The 18,131-nt window shown below is 41.3% G+C and overlaps 1 protein-coding gene across 2 annotated transcripts in view; it reads right to left on the bottom strand.

Annotated features, from left to right (window-relative positions):
- Window positions 1–690: 690 nt before the first annotated feature.
- Window positions 691–18,131, bottom strand: part of TDRD7 (tudor domain containing 7) — a 103,722-nt gene continuing 86,281 nt past the window's right edge. For both annotated transcript variants that reach the window (XM_010847067.1, XM_010847066.1), the window contains exons 13-17: window positions 13,315–13,449; window positions 10,849–10,959; window positions 8,182–8,684; window positions 3,225–3,385; window positions 691–1,174 (exon numbers count right to left, since the gene is read on the bottom strand). In XM_010847067.1, coding sequence (XP_010845369.1) covers window positions 954–1,174; window positions 3,225–3,385; window positions 8,182–8,684; window positions 10,849–10,959; window positions 13,315–13,449 — 1,131 coding nt within the window. In that variant the 3' untranslated portion in view covers window positions 691–953. The remainder of the gene's footprint in view (window positions 1,175–3,224; window positions 3,386–8,181; window positions 8,685–10,848; window positions 10,960–13,314; window positions 13,450–18,131) is intronic.

Genomic DNA, 18,131 nt, shown 5'->3' on the forward strand with positions numbered 1-18,131 from the left:
TCCCTCCCTCAAGGTGCTCACAATCTATTTGGAGTGATTGGTGCAGACAACTATTGATATGGTAGGAAGCTCAGTGAGGTCTGGGCACTATGAGAGGCGGAGTTGGAAGTACAATGCAGTAGGAGGGGAATCGGGGAGTGGAACCAGATAAGCCTGGGAAGTCAGGGAGGATACCGACAGACAAGAATGGTGGAGACAAAATGAGCTGCAGGCTGAGGGAAGACAGCAAGAGTGGTCTGGAGGGGAGGAAGACTTGCTTTAGAACATCAGCAGTTCTGGATGAGCACACATGGGGTTTGGGAACCAGATGAAGGTTCAGTGTGACTGGTGCAGGGAGAAGCAGTGGACAGTGCGGTTGGGCAGGGAGATGGTTCTCAGTCCACACTCTCTGGGCAATGAGAAGTTACTCGAGATTTGGGATGATCTGGGGTGAGGGATGTGCTGGTTTGCCTGGGCTGTTCCTCCAGCAGCACCACCAGTAGTAATGCTGATGTGCTGAAGACTTGGGAGAGACTTCACATGGTGTGGTGACCACCTGCTTTGGGACCCACCACTAGACTAAGGCAGGGTTAAATCTTGAAATTCTCAAGCTAACTTGAGAAGAACTGAGCACAACAAGGAAGAAAACATGAACAGGAAAGGGAAAGGGGTCTTTAAGATCATAAAGCCGAGAAATTATAAGATAATCAGTTTTTGTATTGATAAACATTTTAATTCTAATATTATAGTAGTAATTCAAGTGCAATTCTCTTTGAAAGTCAACTCTGTTAAGACAAAACTTGTTAAATATCTTTCATCAAACATAAGCTTAAAAAAAAAAAATAAGCATATTCTTTTCAACTTCCCACAGCAGTCAAAGCCATGTAGCAGAGGTAATTTTTTTTTAAAAGCCTACTACATTTTTGTTATTGCTAAAAAATCTGAATTAGTTGTCAAGGTCTCAGAATCAGTGATTAATTGACCTTTGAAAGCTCTACCAGATACTCTGACATAAAATCATGAATCCAGATATCTGTGTCTGGCAACGATGTGTCCACTAAATAGACCACTACTTTCCGGTCCCAAGGGTTAGTGTTTTCTATAACTGTCTGCACCAGTGCCACCAGAGGTTTCTTCTCCACATGATTTCGAAACACCATCGAAGCCTCCTCAGACCACTGGTTACACTTCACTCCTAAGAGAAAGACAAGGATTCAAAGATCAATGAAGGGTCAAATGAGCCTTTCTTTGATCTGTTATAATGGAAAACTATTTAGTCAGTTGCAAAGTAGCTTAAGCATACCAGGTTAGACTTGCCCAACTGAAAACAGAGATGCCAAGCAATCTCCAAATAGTCTTGCTTACAGTTTTTCTATTCTGAATGGGGTTACTCCTGTAAACCTTCAATTACAGACACAAATTTCATTCAAATGTTATAAAATGAAGTTATAATAAAGGCTGCCCATTTTCCTAAAGTATATGTAGATAACAGACTGATGATGAGAAAAATATCAATATCAATGACATTTCTCTTAGTCACATATTTTTTTCTGATGAACCAGATAGAGTAAAAAAAAAAAAGAAGAAGAAGAATCAATACACTTCCAGTGTTTAAAGTCACATACATCATCATGGTAAAAGCACTGGAATCAAAGTCTAGAGATTCAGTTACTATTCCCAGCCCTTCCTCTATGAAATGGTATGATCTTGGGGAAACCAGGTAATCCTTCAGGCCTCAGTTTACTTCTCACAAAATAAAGTGGTTGGACCAGATGAATTTAAAATCTCATGCATATCTATTAATAAATCCTCATAACTTTTAAACTTGAGAGCTCAAGTTAGAGAATTCTGAATTAGGTTTTAAAACAAAACTGAGACAAGAATTATGTATTTTTCAAGAAATACTATTAAGCTAATAAAAATTAAGTTCACTTATAGTAGATTAGATAAACTATAAATTATGCCCCATAGTGATGAAGGTATGGGAGTTTCATATATAATTTTAAAGACCTATCAGTGAGTGGGCTAAACTCTTGGATTATTAAGAACTTCTGATGAGGGAAGCCTAGAATAGTCTGTAAACTATTGCTTCAGTGATGGTAACAGAGCCTAAACCTCCCAGCATGGTTCGAATTCAGCGACAAGAAGTGGCTGTAAAGTCCCCTGCACAAGGAACACCAGTGACTGTGACCATGAAGCCAGGGGTGGGGATGATGGCGCCGTGCACCCCTCACTCACAGGGACACCTTCACTGGGAGGTTTGACTGTCATGTTTAACAACAGGGGTTGACAGCAAAACCTGAACATTAAAAAGGGAAAATGAAAAATGTAACCATTCATTATTTAGAACTTTGAGTTCAGAGCAGATCAATGGCAGCCATGCCATGCATAAGATGCCAGTTTTGGTTCACATCTGCCTACCATGAAAGTTTCCTTTGAAGTCTAGGAGGAGACAAAGAAACTGGCAAATAAGACCATCTCTATCTATCTATCCCTATCTCTTTAATAAAAGCTGTCAATAAGAATTTATACACACAATTGCTCTCATTTCTGAGATCAAGTTAGTTCTGCCACTACTAAGTATATGGGGTGAGTGAGGGGCAAAGAATGAGGGTGGCACATGTGGTCATAACTCCCCCATATCCCAGCACAGCAGGACACACAGCCCAGATGCTTGGAGATGTCAGCACCCCTCAGCCCTCTGGATCTCCACACCCTCTGCTAATGCTGCCAGCTGTCTGGGTAGAGCTTCAGCTAGGCACCCATGTTAACTACTGGTAGAGGGCACATGGAGGGGCCACCGACACTTGCACTGCTTTCACAGAAGATAAAACGAATCTCATCAGATACTATCATAAAGAAGCACCACTCTATGCCTATTAGTTTAGCTCCTCAGATTTTATGACAGTCAAGGGGCTGGTGTGAGTGTGCTAAAATCACACACTTCTGTGCTGTTAGTTGCAATGCAAATGTTGGCCATGAAAATGGTCATATTCTACAAGCCAGGAATGTTTCATAATTGTGAAAGTCCACTTTGTAAATGCATTATAATTTATGCAATAAATTATGAAATATTAATCATGCAATGTTCTCCTCCTGTTGGTTGTTTCATTGTTTCCATTTGTTTACTTTGGCTAGTATATGTAGCTGTGGGCTTTTTCTTAACACTACGATAAAAGCATAAACAACCCAAATGTTCAACAATACACTGGAAAACAATGACATTCAGACTCCCCAGAACTTACCTGCTAACTGAGCAGTGACCGCTTGGAACGGCAGCTTGCGGAACATGTCCGCCAGGGGCTGCACTTTTCTCATGTTGACTAATTCATGCTTGCCATAGTCCAGCTCGTACACGGACACCAGGCCATTGGTCAGGATTCCTTTTAAAAGCACCCTGTGCCACCTAGATGTGCATTGGATTAAAAGAGAAGAAAAACAAAGTCAACACTTGCTTTAAGGGCAACATTTTTTTTTTTATAAAAAGAAAAATTAATATAAATGTCATTCATCAAAATATAAAACTGTATTGTTATAGAAGTTTTTAGGAGACTGCTTCTTCTTTTTCCAGAGGTTACTATTCTCTGTTTTGCCACTGGCTCATTTGATGGAATTTGTTCACTCAATACCCTTTTACAAGCCTCATGGAGCTGATAAAGGAGAACCACCTCTAAGCAGGAGGAAACAGTGGCATGGAGGATGACCAGGGCAAGGCTAATGGATCCCTTCACTCTGACAGGGAGACAGGAGATGGCCACACGTTTGGAACAAGGTCCACGTGTGGTGGGCTTTCCAGGTGGCTCAGTGGTAGAGAACCCACCTGCCAGTACAGGAGACACTGGAGATGCAGGTTCAATCCCTGGATGGGGAAGATCCCCTGGGGGAGGAAATGGCAACCCACTCCAGTATTCTTGCTTGAAACATCCCAGGCACAGACGAGTCTGGTGGGCTACAGTTCATAGGTTGCAAAGAGTTGGATGCAACTTCGTGATGCCATTTGTGAAAGATAGAAAGAGGAAAGCAAGCCAGGGCTGGCTGAGGACATGCAAGAGAAACAAACAAACAAACAAACACAGAAGACTGTGTGGGGCAGGGTGGAGCAGTGAGGTGGCTACTGTGCAGCTGGAAAGTGGAGTGTGGAGGGATGGAAGAGACAGTCAGACTGGGAAGCCAGGCTGGGGAAAGAGGACAAGAAGTTTTGAACACTGATTGATCATTTTAATTTTGCCAAGTAAGGAATTACAAACCTGAGATAACATGAAACACAAAGTTTAATCCACCACCTAAAATAAAGAACCTATAAAGGACAGGAGAGCACACCGTGTGTGGGGGTGGGGGGAGGGAGGAAGAAGAGTATGATTTCAGACCTCAAGTTCAAGATGTGAGAAAGAAATTCACATGAATATATGCTCCTCCTCTGGACCTACATCATCTCAATCAAAATGAGAAAAACCTAGACTTCAAAGTTTAGGTATGAAGGACCATTTTAAAGTCCTATATCTTGATCACATGATTAAAGAGTATTATTATACTAAGAAAAGGATGACTGTCGATAATGCCTAAAATGAAAGTGTCTCTGCTCCCGAAGGTGTGGGTCAGACTCTGCCTTGGGCAGCAGACCCAGCCACCCCCTGAAACAAGATCATCAGCCACAAGCCCAGTGGAACAGCAGCCTCATCACTGCACCGCACGCTGGACTGGGGCTGGCTGGAGCAGCCGATTCTCCAGCCAGGGCACATTGGGCAAAAACAGGTACAGGAACCCACACAGAGATGCTGTAGCACCAACGCCAGTAAGAAAGCTAGAGACTGACTTCAAACATTCTATGTGATTGAGTTTCTGGGACGAACTCCAGAAGCCTTCAGATCAGCCCAAAGTGCAGCAAGCAATAATCCGTGAACCACAGAGACCACAGGGACACAAAAAGGTATCATAAAAAGTACATGAGCTTTGGGGGCCAAACAGACCTGAGCTGGTGTCCCATCTGGGCCATTTTCCCATCATGTCACTCTGGGCTCTTCATTTAACCTCTCTGTGCCTCAGTCACCTCATGCGTAATGTTTAGTTTTAATTTACTTGCAGAAATAATACATTTTAAGTACCTAAGACATTCACTTGGCATATAACAGGCACTTGGCAAATGGTAGCTATTATCATAAGTATTATTCAAATGAAGATAAGCTGTGCAAATAAGACTTAGATTAATCTGAAGAGAAATTTCCATTTGTGGAAATGCCAGTTTGGTGCAGGCTGCTAATTTGTGTAAGTATAAAAGGAGATGAATCATTTGGCTTCCACCAATATCACTGTCTTTAAACCGTACCAGGGAAATGACTGACAGTGGTCTGTGCTTTCAGTCTATAAAAAAGAGGTACAGAGCAGTGAGGAGAGACCATCAGAAAACCCTACATGTTGCTTTTCTATTTAGCTTTCAACTTTTAAAACTAACAGCTTAAATAAGGCTTCAGTTTTGACTACATTACCAGTTTTAGTACAAGACTGCAAGTGGATCACCTGGAGAGTTTACTTAAAACAGATTCTGGGGTTCCACTGTCAGAGATTCTGACTCAGCAGTCCAGGGGTGAGGAAGGGGAGCCTGCACTTTAAAAGTTGCCTAGGTTATTCCTCTATTGTGGTAACTGTGGAAACCACTGTAATCAAAAGTATATGTGAAATTCCTAAGTCTTAACTTGCCAGACCTGAGAGCAAAGTTTAGTAAATAGTCCTGGGTTGTAAGCAAGATACAAGCTCTAAGCACTTTAAATGGATTCAGTTTGTAAAGTTTCAAAAAATATTAGACAATCTCTTCCTATAGATAAGGCATCCCTTGGTTATCTAAGACAAGTTAACTGATCTAACCCAAGAGTCCTGACTCAGAAGAGCTGTCAGACCCATGGAGGTGTCGGGGTGGAGTCTGAAGTCCTGAATACAGTCTCCAGTGTTTGGGTTCTCTTCACAGGACCCTTCCCTCCAATGGGACCTACCCACCGCTAGTCACCATTAATCTGCTCCTCAGATAACAGTGAGCATCAATTTGGCTTTAACTGTGATTAAATTATCCAACAGCAATTCTGAAGGGTAAATTTATACTATGTTCCTGTATTGAAACCCATTTATGCTTATGACTGTAAATAACATGACATAGTAAAAATATTTTTTTAAAGATGAAAAGCTGTGACATATAACTTGAATGCTTTTCAGAATGAGACTATTATACTTTTCACTTTTGAGTTAAAAAATTTTTTTCCTCCCACAAAAATAACAAAATTCTATAAATACCTATGGTTAAGGTATTTATTGTAAGAATGAATGAAAGTACTTTCTAGAAAAAATAAGTAGTTGATCTTTTAAACTGAGTTTAGGGGTATGTGCCTGTGTGTATGCTGGGTCAGGAAGGGTAGGGAGAGAGACAGTTCTTTGTGTGGATCCAAAAGTGCAAACATGAGAAAACAGACTGAAAGTGTTAAACAAAGCCTCACTGTCCAATGGCTAAGAAAGAAAGTAAAGTTGCTCAGTCGTGTCCGACTCTTTGGGACCCCATGGACTGTAGCCTACCAGGCTCCTCCGTCCATGGGATTTTCCAGGCAAGGATACTGGGATGGGTTCCCATTTCCTTCTCCAGGAGATCTTTCTGACCCAGGGACTGAACCCGGGTCTCCCACTTTGTAGGTAGACCCTTTACCGTCTGAGCCACCAGGGAAATACAACAGCTAAAGAGCAGTGAAGTATGCATTGTTGTAACTTATAAACGGAGAAGGCACTGACACCCCACTCCAGTACTCTTGCCTGGAAAATCCCATGGACGGAGGAGTCTAGTAGGCTGCAGTCTATGGGGTCGCTAAGAGTCGTGTCACTTTCCCTTTTCCCTTTCATGCATTGGAGAAGGAAATGGCAACCCACTCCAGTGTTCTTGCCTGGAGAATCCCAGGGACGGAGGAGCCTGGTGGGCTGCCGTCTGTGGGGTCGCACAGAGTCGGACATGACTGAAGCGACTTAGCAGCAGCAGCAGCAGCAGTACCTTATAAAGGTGGCAAAAGCTCTCTAGGAAGCAACCAACTGCCTATATCAGAAATCCTGTAATCTTTAAACAAGTGATTTCTCTTCTAGGAATCTATCCCATAAATAATCAGAGAGTTGAACAAAGATTTCAGTTCAACATTATTTACAACAGTGAAAAGTCTGGGAGGAAAAAAAAACCTATAAAAAAGAAAATGGTACGTAAATTGTGATTTCTCTTTATGATAGAATATTTAGCCATTAAAAATGTTTATGAAGAAATGATATCACATGAAAAACGGTTCACAGAATTATATTAAAGTGAAAAAAGTAGGTATGAAATTACATATGCTGCTAAGTCGCTTCAGTCGTGTCCGACTCTGAGCGACCCCACAGACAGCAGCCCACCAGGCTCCCCCGTCCCTGGGATTCTCCAGGCAAGAACACTGGAGTGGGTTTCCATTTCCTTCTCCAATGCCTGAAAGTGAAAAGTGAAAGTGAAGTCGCTCAGTCCTGTCTGACTCTTCACGACCCCATGGACTGCAGCCTACTAGGCTCCTCCATCCATGGGATTTCCCAGGCAAGAGTACTGGAGTGGGGTGCCATTGCCTTCTCCGAAATTATATATAGTAACATACTAATTGTAGAAATATGTATACGAGAAAAACCTAGAAGAAATACATAAGTAGTTTAACGGGTTATGTTGGTTGGCTGACCTTGTTTTCTTACACTTTTTTGGATTTTCTAAATTTTCTCCAGTAAGTATCTTATTTTTAAGATTTAAAAGTCATCCATAAAAAACATTATTTCCTAAATAATAAATATGAATACTAAATATTTTTTCTCACAGTAAAGTAGAAAAAATGTTTAAACCTTCACTTCTGATATAATTAGGCTTTAACAGGAATATGGTTATTAGATTTTCAGCTAAACGACATCATTTTAAATATTAGAAAATCACATAATTCACTGGTCTCATTTCACATTCAGAATTCCCATTTGTGTAGTTCCAAATGGCACTCCAGTATCCTTGCCTGGAAAATCCCATGGAGTGAGGAGCCTGGTGGGCTGCAGTCCACGGGATCCCAAAGAGTCAGGCACGAATGGGAGACTAACACAAGTCCCCCTGCAGGGATTAAGGACTCTTGGTATCATTCTACAGATTTTTCTTAGGAGGAGAATAAAAGGCTCTGTCTAAGGACCTACTTATTTTCCACTTTGGCAGCATACACTTGGTCTTTCTCCACTGCCACATGGCGCTCCTCAGACACACTGTAATACAGAATCATCTCTTCCATCAGAACTTCCAGCTTGTGTATCTCCTGCCATGGCTGGATGACAAAGTAGCCAGGGTGACAGGCCACAGGCACGTACACATCCATGTGTTCCCCTGGCTTGGATAAGTGGACAGGAGGTGGCAGTTCCTTTGTAAAGAAAGAGCTGGGGTGGTTGACCACAGACTTCTTGAGGACATCTGTGAGGCTCTTTCTGAAAGTCTCTCCAGTGTTGCCCAAAATGGGGGTGTTCGCACTTTTGGTGTTGGGGGAGCTGGCTCCACTGGATATGGCACTCAGAAACACATCCTTCTGATGTTTCCATAAGTCTGCGTTTGTAATCTGGCGATTGATACTGCGGTGAGGATCGGGGAAGTTCTTGGGGGTGAATAAATAAATATGTGCAATACCTCTGGTTTCATCCACTTTTGTAACCTTTGGAAAACACAAAACACCAATTTAAGAAATCCAAGTTCATGCTGGATTCCTAGAGGTCATTATGTTAACTTTAAATATTAAAAAACAGTACTCTGCAAAAAACCCAACTTGCTAAAAATCAGTTTATTTAAGGTCAGATGAGTTGTCTACCACAGATGGAGCAAAGAATAAGCTCTTAGGTCCAAGCAGTCTAGAAACCAGTAACACCTTGTAGAAATGGAAAATTTACTAACCTCTAAAAACTGAAAATACCATGACTTGCTAAAGGTTTGAGTCTGATTACCATGACTAATTTTTTTAAAATTAATGATACGTTAAAACACTCCAAGTAGAAAGAATATCATGATGAATCCCCATGTGCTCATCATCCAACTTCAACAATAAAAACAATAAAAATAGCAAAACATCCTATAAGCATTCTGCTTAGTGCTGGTGCACTTCAGACAGGAAGGGGAAGGAAAAAGCTTTGCCTTTCACCATATCTTTTGGGACCCTGGGTCCAAATTCCTTATTTGGTCCTAATATCTGTTCTCACCCCTCTTCCTCTTCCCTAGTTACATAAGAGGAGAGGGGCCTTGGGAGAAAAAGAGGAAGAAAGCTCCATTGAATAGGCCAAAATTAGTCACCATTTTGCACCTTTTGCCCAGGAGACCTCCGACGACCTGTCTACATTCTTCTGTTGGCAGTGGGAGAGTCTGTACAGAAGCCCCACATGCTGGTACCTGGGACTAGGCTGCTCTGTGCCCCCAAGGGCTGGGTGTCTGTTAATTCTTCTCACCAGCTCCTCTGGTTTATCTTAGGAACAACAAAAATGAGATACTTCTATCTTTTATCAAACTGGGCTAAGAAATTTAAGGCAGGAACACAAACGTGAAGACAAGGAAACACCAACATGGCAATCCTTCTAAAGTCATTTACTTTAAAAGTTTTCCTTGTAGCAAGAGGAGTCAATTTAAATTCATCCTTTTGAGGGTTTATGAAGTACTGACTGTTAATTCATATATTAGTGGTACAGAAACACTATTTCAAACATCAACCTCTAAAAATGTTTTTATTGACCAATACCCTGGCTTTAGGAGCTGAAAATTTAGCTGAGAAAACAATATTTGTGTGGCAACTGAAGAATACAAAATGGTACATAACTGTGTGACTGTACATGATAAGCCCTAGAGGAGAATGAAGACAGGAAAATCAGTGTGGGCTAGAATAACTGAGAGATCTTCATGAAGAAATTTCTCAAGGACATTTCACTGTTAACTGTTACATGCTTATATAAAATTATAACACTATTTACATTAGTTAAAATAGAGAAATACTATCTTACATTTCTTTTTTTTAATGTTACATTTCTATTCTTGGAAATATGAGCAGTGTTTTTGATATACAGACTGAAGAGTGTGAAAAAGAAACACAATAGTGAAAGAAAGAAAGCAGTTTATATAAGTTTTAGGAAAAGAGACAGAAAACCAAGATTATAAGCAAAATTTGTTTATAATTCATTTTACTTTAGGAAAAAAAAGACATACAGGACTTACTTAAATGGGCTTTAGAAACATTTATCAAGAAATATATGGTCCAGGGCTTCCCTGGTGGTCCGATTAAGAACCCACCTTGCAATGCAAGGGACATCAGTTCGATCCCTGGTCTGGGAAGACCCCACATGCTGTGGAGCAACTAAGTTCACGTGCCACAACTCCTGTGCCAGCGCACTAGAGTGCTTGCTCCGCAACAAGGAAGTAGCCCCTGCTCTCCTCCACTACAGAAAAGCTCGTGCGGCACAAAGATGCAACACAGCCAAAAAAATAAACACAAATAAATAAATCTTAAAGAAAAAAAAAGAGAGAGATATGTGGTCCTTTGTTGGGCACTTAATTCCTTATCATGGAGCAAATTAAGAGCTGAAAACTATCTGCTACTTTATTAATAATCAAAAAATTATATAAAAGGTTTAAACATAATACTGCAGATACAGGATAAATTCTTAAATAAAAATTAAACCATGAAATGTGTCATAGCTACACATGTAATCAATCTCCTAACTACAAAAGTGTGTCAGATGTGAAAGCATCAGTTTAAAGAAAGATAAAATTCTTTCACAAAAACCAAATGAGTCCTTTTGGCTGACAAGCTCCCGTTTATCAAGACCATTAAGATAACTAACCTTAATGCTACAGTCTGAGCAATTCAAAACAGAATCTCTTAGCCAAAGCACAGCATCAGGGGTCCACATGCCAATAGATTGTGGAAGATCTGCTAAACAGCACTTGATAGCCTGAAAATAAAACACAATGGAAAAGAGGGCACACCATCTTAAAATAGGTACTTAAGAGTAACGTCAATATTATTTTCATACAAGTCAAATGTTTCCAAGATAGAAAGCAAGCAACAGCTAATAGTGACAATCACAGCTCTTGGGCTGGAGTGTCTGTGTTCCTATTTATATTACTACCATTATCTTTATTCCTATGAGCCAGGGTTATAAAGGCATGGTACGGACTTCTCACCCTACAATACAATACTACAATACTGGCAGGCTAGTGTTGCCATCTGATTTTACAGACGGTGAAACAGACTGACATACTAACCTGTGTAAGTAAGGTCACAAAGTCATGAAGACAAGATTAGGACTTACATTGAAGTCTTCCCTCGAAGTCCAACTTAAAAAAAAAAATGAAGTGTCATTTGGAGGAAACCTGACTCACTGTAGAACTCTTTGTGGAGATTTACTGTTGAATGAAGCATTTCTAGAGTACCCCAGGCACTTGTGCTCACTTTTTTGAAACAGGGCTTCCCTTGTGGCTCAGCTGGTAAAGAATCCACCTGCAATGTGGGAGACCTAGGTTCTATCCCTGGGTTGGGAAGATTCCCCTGGAGAAGGGAAAAGCTACCCACTTCAGTATTCTGGCCTGGAGAATTCCACGGACCCATAGGGACACAAAGAGTCAGACACGACTGAGCCACTTTCACTTTTGAAGGAGGTTGTTATGAGAATTAAGCAGGCTAAGAAAAACTGAAACCCACTGATACCTAAAAGCCTCATTTTCCCTGATGCTTTCTACCTCCCACCATCACTGCACAAGCTTCTGGAGAATGTCTACCTCAGGGAGGAAAAGATAACCCCAGGGACTCCCTCCAGTCTCATGGGAGCCTTTGAATTGATGGAGGCCATTTTGTGAAGAATACTTCCAGGATTCTTACATTCCTCCTTTCCTCTCTGAGCCCCACCCTCACTGTCACACCTCTCTTCACCCTTGAGGGCCCCCAGTCTCCCACTGTGCCCCTTGGATGAGGCTCCTTTCTGCGTGGCAAGGTCACTGAGAGCAGATGCTACCTGGTGTGCATGGGGGAGTGAGGCAGGCCGGCTGAGGCCTGGGCACTGGAGAGCTCACTCTCTCCCCTACAGAGAATGGCACTCCCAAGCTCCCTTAGAGAGCTGTCCTATAAAAGGGAGTGCTCAGTAGAGTCACATTTTCTAGATTCAGAAGATAGAAGCAAATGACTAACTCACATTTTAAAACACTATACGAGCCAACAGCTCAGATCCAATATTCATGGGTCAGCCTTGGCCAAAGGCCATCTGTTTGCTACTCTCAACCTCTTAGGGAGATGCTGTTAGCCAGAGGCTTGGCCTAGCTGGTTATAAGGGTTCTCCCAACTTCACAATTATCAAATAACAAATCCCGTAAGGTTAATAGAACAAATTATAGTGGCTTTTACCAAGAAGGTACACTTTGTATAACCTTCAGACACTCAGAAGCAGTAGGACAGACCCCCTTCCCCTCCAGCCCCGGGAACCTTTTCTAGGTAAGGCTGGCCCTGGATGGGTGTTCTAACAAGGGGTACAGAGGCCAGAGGTGTTCAAACTTCTTATCATCTGGATTTCTATCAAAAGAGGAATGATAGACTACGGTTAATCTTTTCACTGAAACCTATGGAAGTGAAGTGAAGGTCGCTCAGTAACGTCCGACTCTTTGTGACCCTGTGGACTATACAGTTCATGGAATTCTCCAGGCCAGAATACTTCTCCAGGGAATCTTCCCAACCCAGTGATAAAACCCAGGTCTCCTGCATTGCAGGCGGATTCTTTCCCAGTAGAGCCACAAGGGAAACCCAAGAATACTGGAGTGAGTAGCCTATCCCTTCTCCAGTGGATCTTCCCAACCCAGGAATCAAACCAGGGTCTCCTGCATTGCAGGTGGATTCTTTATCAACTGAGCTATCAGGCAAGCCCTCTAAATCTATGCAGAAAAGATTAAATATAAACATATCCAAGACAGGTTACTTAATTAAGAACTCTGGAAGTAAATATTGACATATAATATCCTGAAACTGTAGAAGCCAGCACAGTCATCTAATTATTAAAATAGAATCTCTAACTGGACAATATAGCCTGATGACTCGACATGCTTGAAAAAACATTTATCAAACAACATTCTCTAAGTCTGACTGCCCTTCCTGTTTAAGCAAAATTTTACATCTGAAATCCAGTCAGCCACTCCACATTTGGATCATTTCCAGTTTTGCTGTAAGCTCAATCATTATCAAAACCTGAGAGAGCATCTCACAATGTGATTATGAATGCGTTCAAATTCCCTCCAGTTAGTCTCCCAGGCTGGACATACAGTACCTGAGGTGGCACTGAGATCATTTCTTGGAGAAACCGTGGGGGGATTTCCCTGAGCTCGGACACTTTCACAGACGTCACAGTGCCAGCATCCAGGAACTGAACGTCAAGGGCCCGGCTGCTGTGCACATTTGTGATCTGTGAAGAGACAAGTGTTGGCTGATTTATTAGCATATCCAACAGGCCAAAATAGTTCTGTTCAATTTCATTCCATACAACTCTAAAATGCATTATAATAAACAACAAAGACTATATGCTGTTTAAATTTTCTCTTATTTTAAAATGTACTTGTTTCCCAAATAGATATTCTTTTACAGTAGAATTGACATCTTGCTGTTAATTCATAAATATAGTAATAATTACCATGTTTGCAACTCTAGGACACTACTGATTATAAAACAATTTGGTGTGTATCATTGTATGTTGTTGAGTATAACATTCAGTTCTCCAAAATATTAGCAAATGAGGGAGAGAAAAACTATTGTGTCTCAGTAATCAGGAAATTAATAGAATTCAGAGACAGAATTTCACTTGTAGTAAGTAAATACTATATATTTTTAAAACATATTTTGCTATTTTGTTGCCTAGTCAGAAAGCCCAATGATAATGTGTATCATTTGGCCTAACTAAAAATTGGAACTAAGAAAGTCAGGTCTCCCACGTTGCAGGTGGATTCTTTACCATCTAGCCACCAGGGAAGTCCCAGCATACTGCAGTGGGTAGCCTATCCTTTCTCCAGGGGATCTTCCCCACCCAGGAATTGAACCGAGGTCTCCTGCATTGCAGATGGGTTCTTTACCAGCTGAGCTACCAGGGAAGCCCAAGAATACTAGAGTGGGTTGCCATGCCCTCCTCCAGGGGATCTTCCTAACTCAGGGATCAAACCCAGGTCTCCCTCATTGCAGGCGGATTCTTTACCATCTGAGACACCAGGGAAGCCCAAGAATACTGAATAATTACCTACCTGTGGTCAAATGGCAACATTACAATATAAGATTCTGGATGTATCTTTAAATGCCCAGTTTCCCCTAAAGTGAAGTCGCTCAGTCGTGTCCGACTCTTTGTGACCCCATGGACTGTAGCCTACCAGGCTTGTCCATCCATGGGATTTTCCAGGCAAGAATACTGGAGTGGGGTTGCCATTTCCTTCTCCAGGAGATCTTCCCAATCCAGGGATTGAACCTGGGTCTCCCGTATTGTAGGCAGACACTTTACTATCTGAGCCACCAGGGAAGTCCAGTTTTCCCTAATACGCCCCTAAAATACCACTGTGGTATTTACCACTGTTAAATATTTGTGTGTGTTTGTGCTTAGTTGCTCAGCTGTCCAACTCTTCATGATTCTTGGGACTGGAGCCTGCCAGGCTCCTCAGTCCATGGGATTCTCTAGACAAGAATACTGGAGTAGGTTGTCATGCCCACCTCCAGGGGATCTTCCTGAACCAGGGATTGAATCTGTGTCCGCTGTGTCTCTTGCATTGCAGGTGGATTCTTTACCTGCTGAAAGGCTTTCTCTTCACCACCAGAAAAGCCTGTTAAATATTTACACTGGCCAAATACAACCCCACTGGGGTGGTTATCTGGACTAAGATTTCACATCTACAACTGCACCAACTGCTACCTAAGCATGGTGGTGGTGCTTTCAATACGATGACTGTCAAGAACTGGGTCACTCTCAGCCTGAAGTCATATTCACCAAAAGTGAAGCCTTTTTCTACCGCCCCAGGTAATGCCTGATTAATAGCATAAATTTCTAAACCTCTTAAGACATGATAAACACAAACAGTCCCATGGAACAATATTTTAAAATCTATTCATTTATTCATGCACACATACCGAATATATACATTGGTATGGATGCTTGCCATATCCAGGCATAACTGGGCTACAGAGATATACCACCCCTTTTCAAAGAGCTCCTAGTGCTGTGAGAGAGGAGACAAATACATGCCATACTATACTGTAGTAAGGGTGATAATGAAGATATGCGTGGGGTATGATAACACACAGGGGGTTAACTGACCCAGCAGGAGGCAGGTGTTAGAGCTAGCTTTCAGGAGGAAGGAAAGCCTAGAATTGGTACTTTTTTTCCCAAAATTTACTTTTCTTATTTCAGTAAAATGCCTACACTACAGAACATTTAGATACTTAAAAAGAATGATATAAAAATTACTCTTCATCTACTATAGGTTACAGTTATCTGTCTAGTCTTTTATCTATGACTCACAAAAAATTAGATTTACAAAAATTACAACATGTTTGTAGATACTATTTCATAGTTCACTGCTTTCCACACAATGTCTCATAAAAATATTTCATGTCATTTGTTTTCTATGTAATTTTACCTAAGTCTATCCATTGTGACTTATCTAACAAATCACTTTGGATAATTTAAGTTGTGTAAATTTTTGTCACTTAAAGAAATAATCATATTTATTAGTCACGTGTATTTCCTTTTTCACAAACTGGTTTCGTAAATTTCACAAATTTATGTCCTTTCAGAGCTGGACCTTAAATGATGAATGGGAGTAAACCAGATTGATTGGTAGGAGTCTAGTTAGAGGCTAACTGCGACATTTCAAATAGAGGGGAGAGGATAGGCAAAGGCACACACATATTTCTCACATGTGGTGACTACAAGCATTGTGGTTACATTACAGCATCAAGTGAGAGACCAGCCAAGGCAAGAGGTGAGGCTGGGAGACAGGCAAAGGGAAGGTCAGCAGAGCCAGACATGTCTTGAAGAACTGAGACTTCACCCTGCAGATTAGAAGCCAATGTCAAGCCTTAAGTAGAAGAATGAGGTGGTCAACTTTATAAAATTGCTAACCAGGGCTTTGGGATCTGATAGATTTTGTTTTGGGCTTCCCTGGTGGCTCAGACAGTTACATGTCAATTACCCTACTTATTAGCTGAGTTACTTTCTTCATCAGTACAAACAGGGATAATAGGGTTTTGCAAACATTAAATGAGATCAGTTTACCAAACAAGTAGTGCTGTGGAAACAGTAAATCTCATCATAAGCTGGATGTGTTACTATTTGCATTTTGGGTTGCTCACTCTTAGTGGTACAGAGCTTGACTTGAGGAAGACAACGGTGAAGGCAGAGGAAACAGTGTGGTACTGCAGTGATCTGGGCAAGAATTGACAAAGATGTAAAATCAGCAGCATTTGGTGATAAGTTACATTGCAGGGCTGAGGAAGATGTAGGATTCAAAGATAACTCTTAAGAAACAGCCTGAATGGCTGCACAAAGGGAGGTGCCACTAAAACAGAGACATGGGAGGAAGGTAAGGATTCAGACACACAGAACTTAGTTTGTGAAATGAACAACTGGGCTGGCTTTTTGCTTAAATCTACAGTTCACCAGGGGCTGGAAATTAATTTGGAAGTCATTAGGGCTGAAATGGTACCTGAAACTATGAGATAGGATTACCCAGAAGGATAAAGAGGCCAAGAAGACTGATAAGCCAAGACAGGACTTGGGGACACTGACACTGACATTTCAGAAGTGGGGATGGAGGGAGGTTTTGGGTGAAAAATAAGAGAAAGAATCATTAGACTATCACAAGGAAGATTAGCATTTGATAATATGGTACTTTAGTGAGAAGAGAATTTCAAGTTTCACCATTATTTGATGCAAAGAGGTTTGGAAAGACAAGACCTGGAAGATACTAATTTGACTGCATAATAAAGATGCTTTCACAAGAACAGGCTCTCTGATGGAGTGTGGGCAGAAGTCAAGTGTCAGTTCTGAAAATTGACTGGAAGATGGTACAGAGTGAAGGCTGATCACTTCTACAGGGAAATGGAGAGCAATGGCCTCTGCATTGAATAAAGTTGGCTGGATGTATGGAATAAGTTCAGAATATGTATGTGCTAAAGTTAAACAAGTTAAAATGTCAAGAGCAAATACATCACTTAAACACAGGATCTGCTTTTCACTAATCATTTTTCTTTCCCTTTCCATGCATCATTAAGAGAATGAATACCTCTGCTACCCTAAAGGTAGATAATCACAATTTGATAGCAATAAAAGTAATACTAGATATTTATCTAAAGTATTTGAGCATGCAATGAGAAAGTATTTGCCAAAAAGGTATAACCTGATTATCAGTTCAGTTCAGTTCAGCTGCTCAGTTGCGTCCGACTCTTTGAGACCCCATGAATCACAGCACGCTAGGCCTCCCTGTCCATCACCAACTCCCGGAGTTTACTCAAACTCATGTCCATTGAGTCGGTGATCCCATTCAGCCATCTCATCCTCTGTCGTCCCCTTCTCCTCCTGCCCCCAATCCCTCCCAGCATCAGGGTCTTTTCTAATGAGTCAGCTCTTCGCATCAGGTGACCAAAGTATTGGAGTTTCAGCTTCAGCATCAGTCCCTCCAATGAACACCCAGGGCTCATCTCCTTTAGAATGGACTGGTTGGATCTCCTTGCAGCCCAAGGGACTCTCAAGAGTCTTCTCCAACACCACAGTTCAAAAGCATCAATTCTTTGGCGCCCAGCTTTCTTCACAGTCCAACTCTCACATCCATACATGACCACTGGAAAAACCATAGCCTTGACTAGACGAACCTTTGTTGGCAAAGTAATGTCTCTGCTTTTGAATATGCTATCTAGGTTGGTCATAACACTCCTTCCAAGGAGTAAGCATCTTTTAATTTCATGGCTGCAATTACTATCTGCAGTGATTTTGGAGCCCCCCAAAATAAAATCTGACACTGTTTCCACTGTTTCCCCATCTATTTGCCAAGAAGTGATGGGACCGGATGCCATGATCTTCGTCTTCTGAATGTTGAACTTTAAGCCAACTTTTTC

Source organism: Bison bison, unplaced genomic scaffold, assembly GCF_000754665.1.
Source record: "Bison bison bison isolate TAMUID 2011002044 unplaced genomic scaffold, Bison_UMD1.0 scf7180017864243, whole genome shotgun sequence".
In the NCBI taxonomy this organism is placed as follows: domain Eukaryota; kingdom Metazoa; phylum Chordata; class Mammalia; order Artiodactyla; family Bovidae; genus Bison; species Bison bison.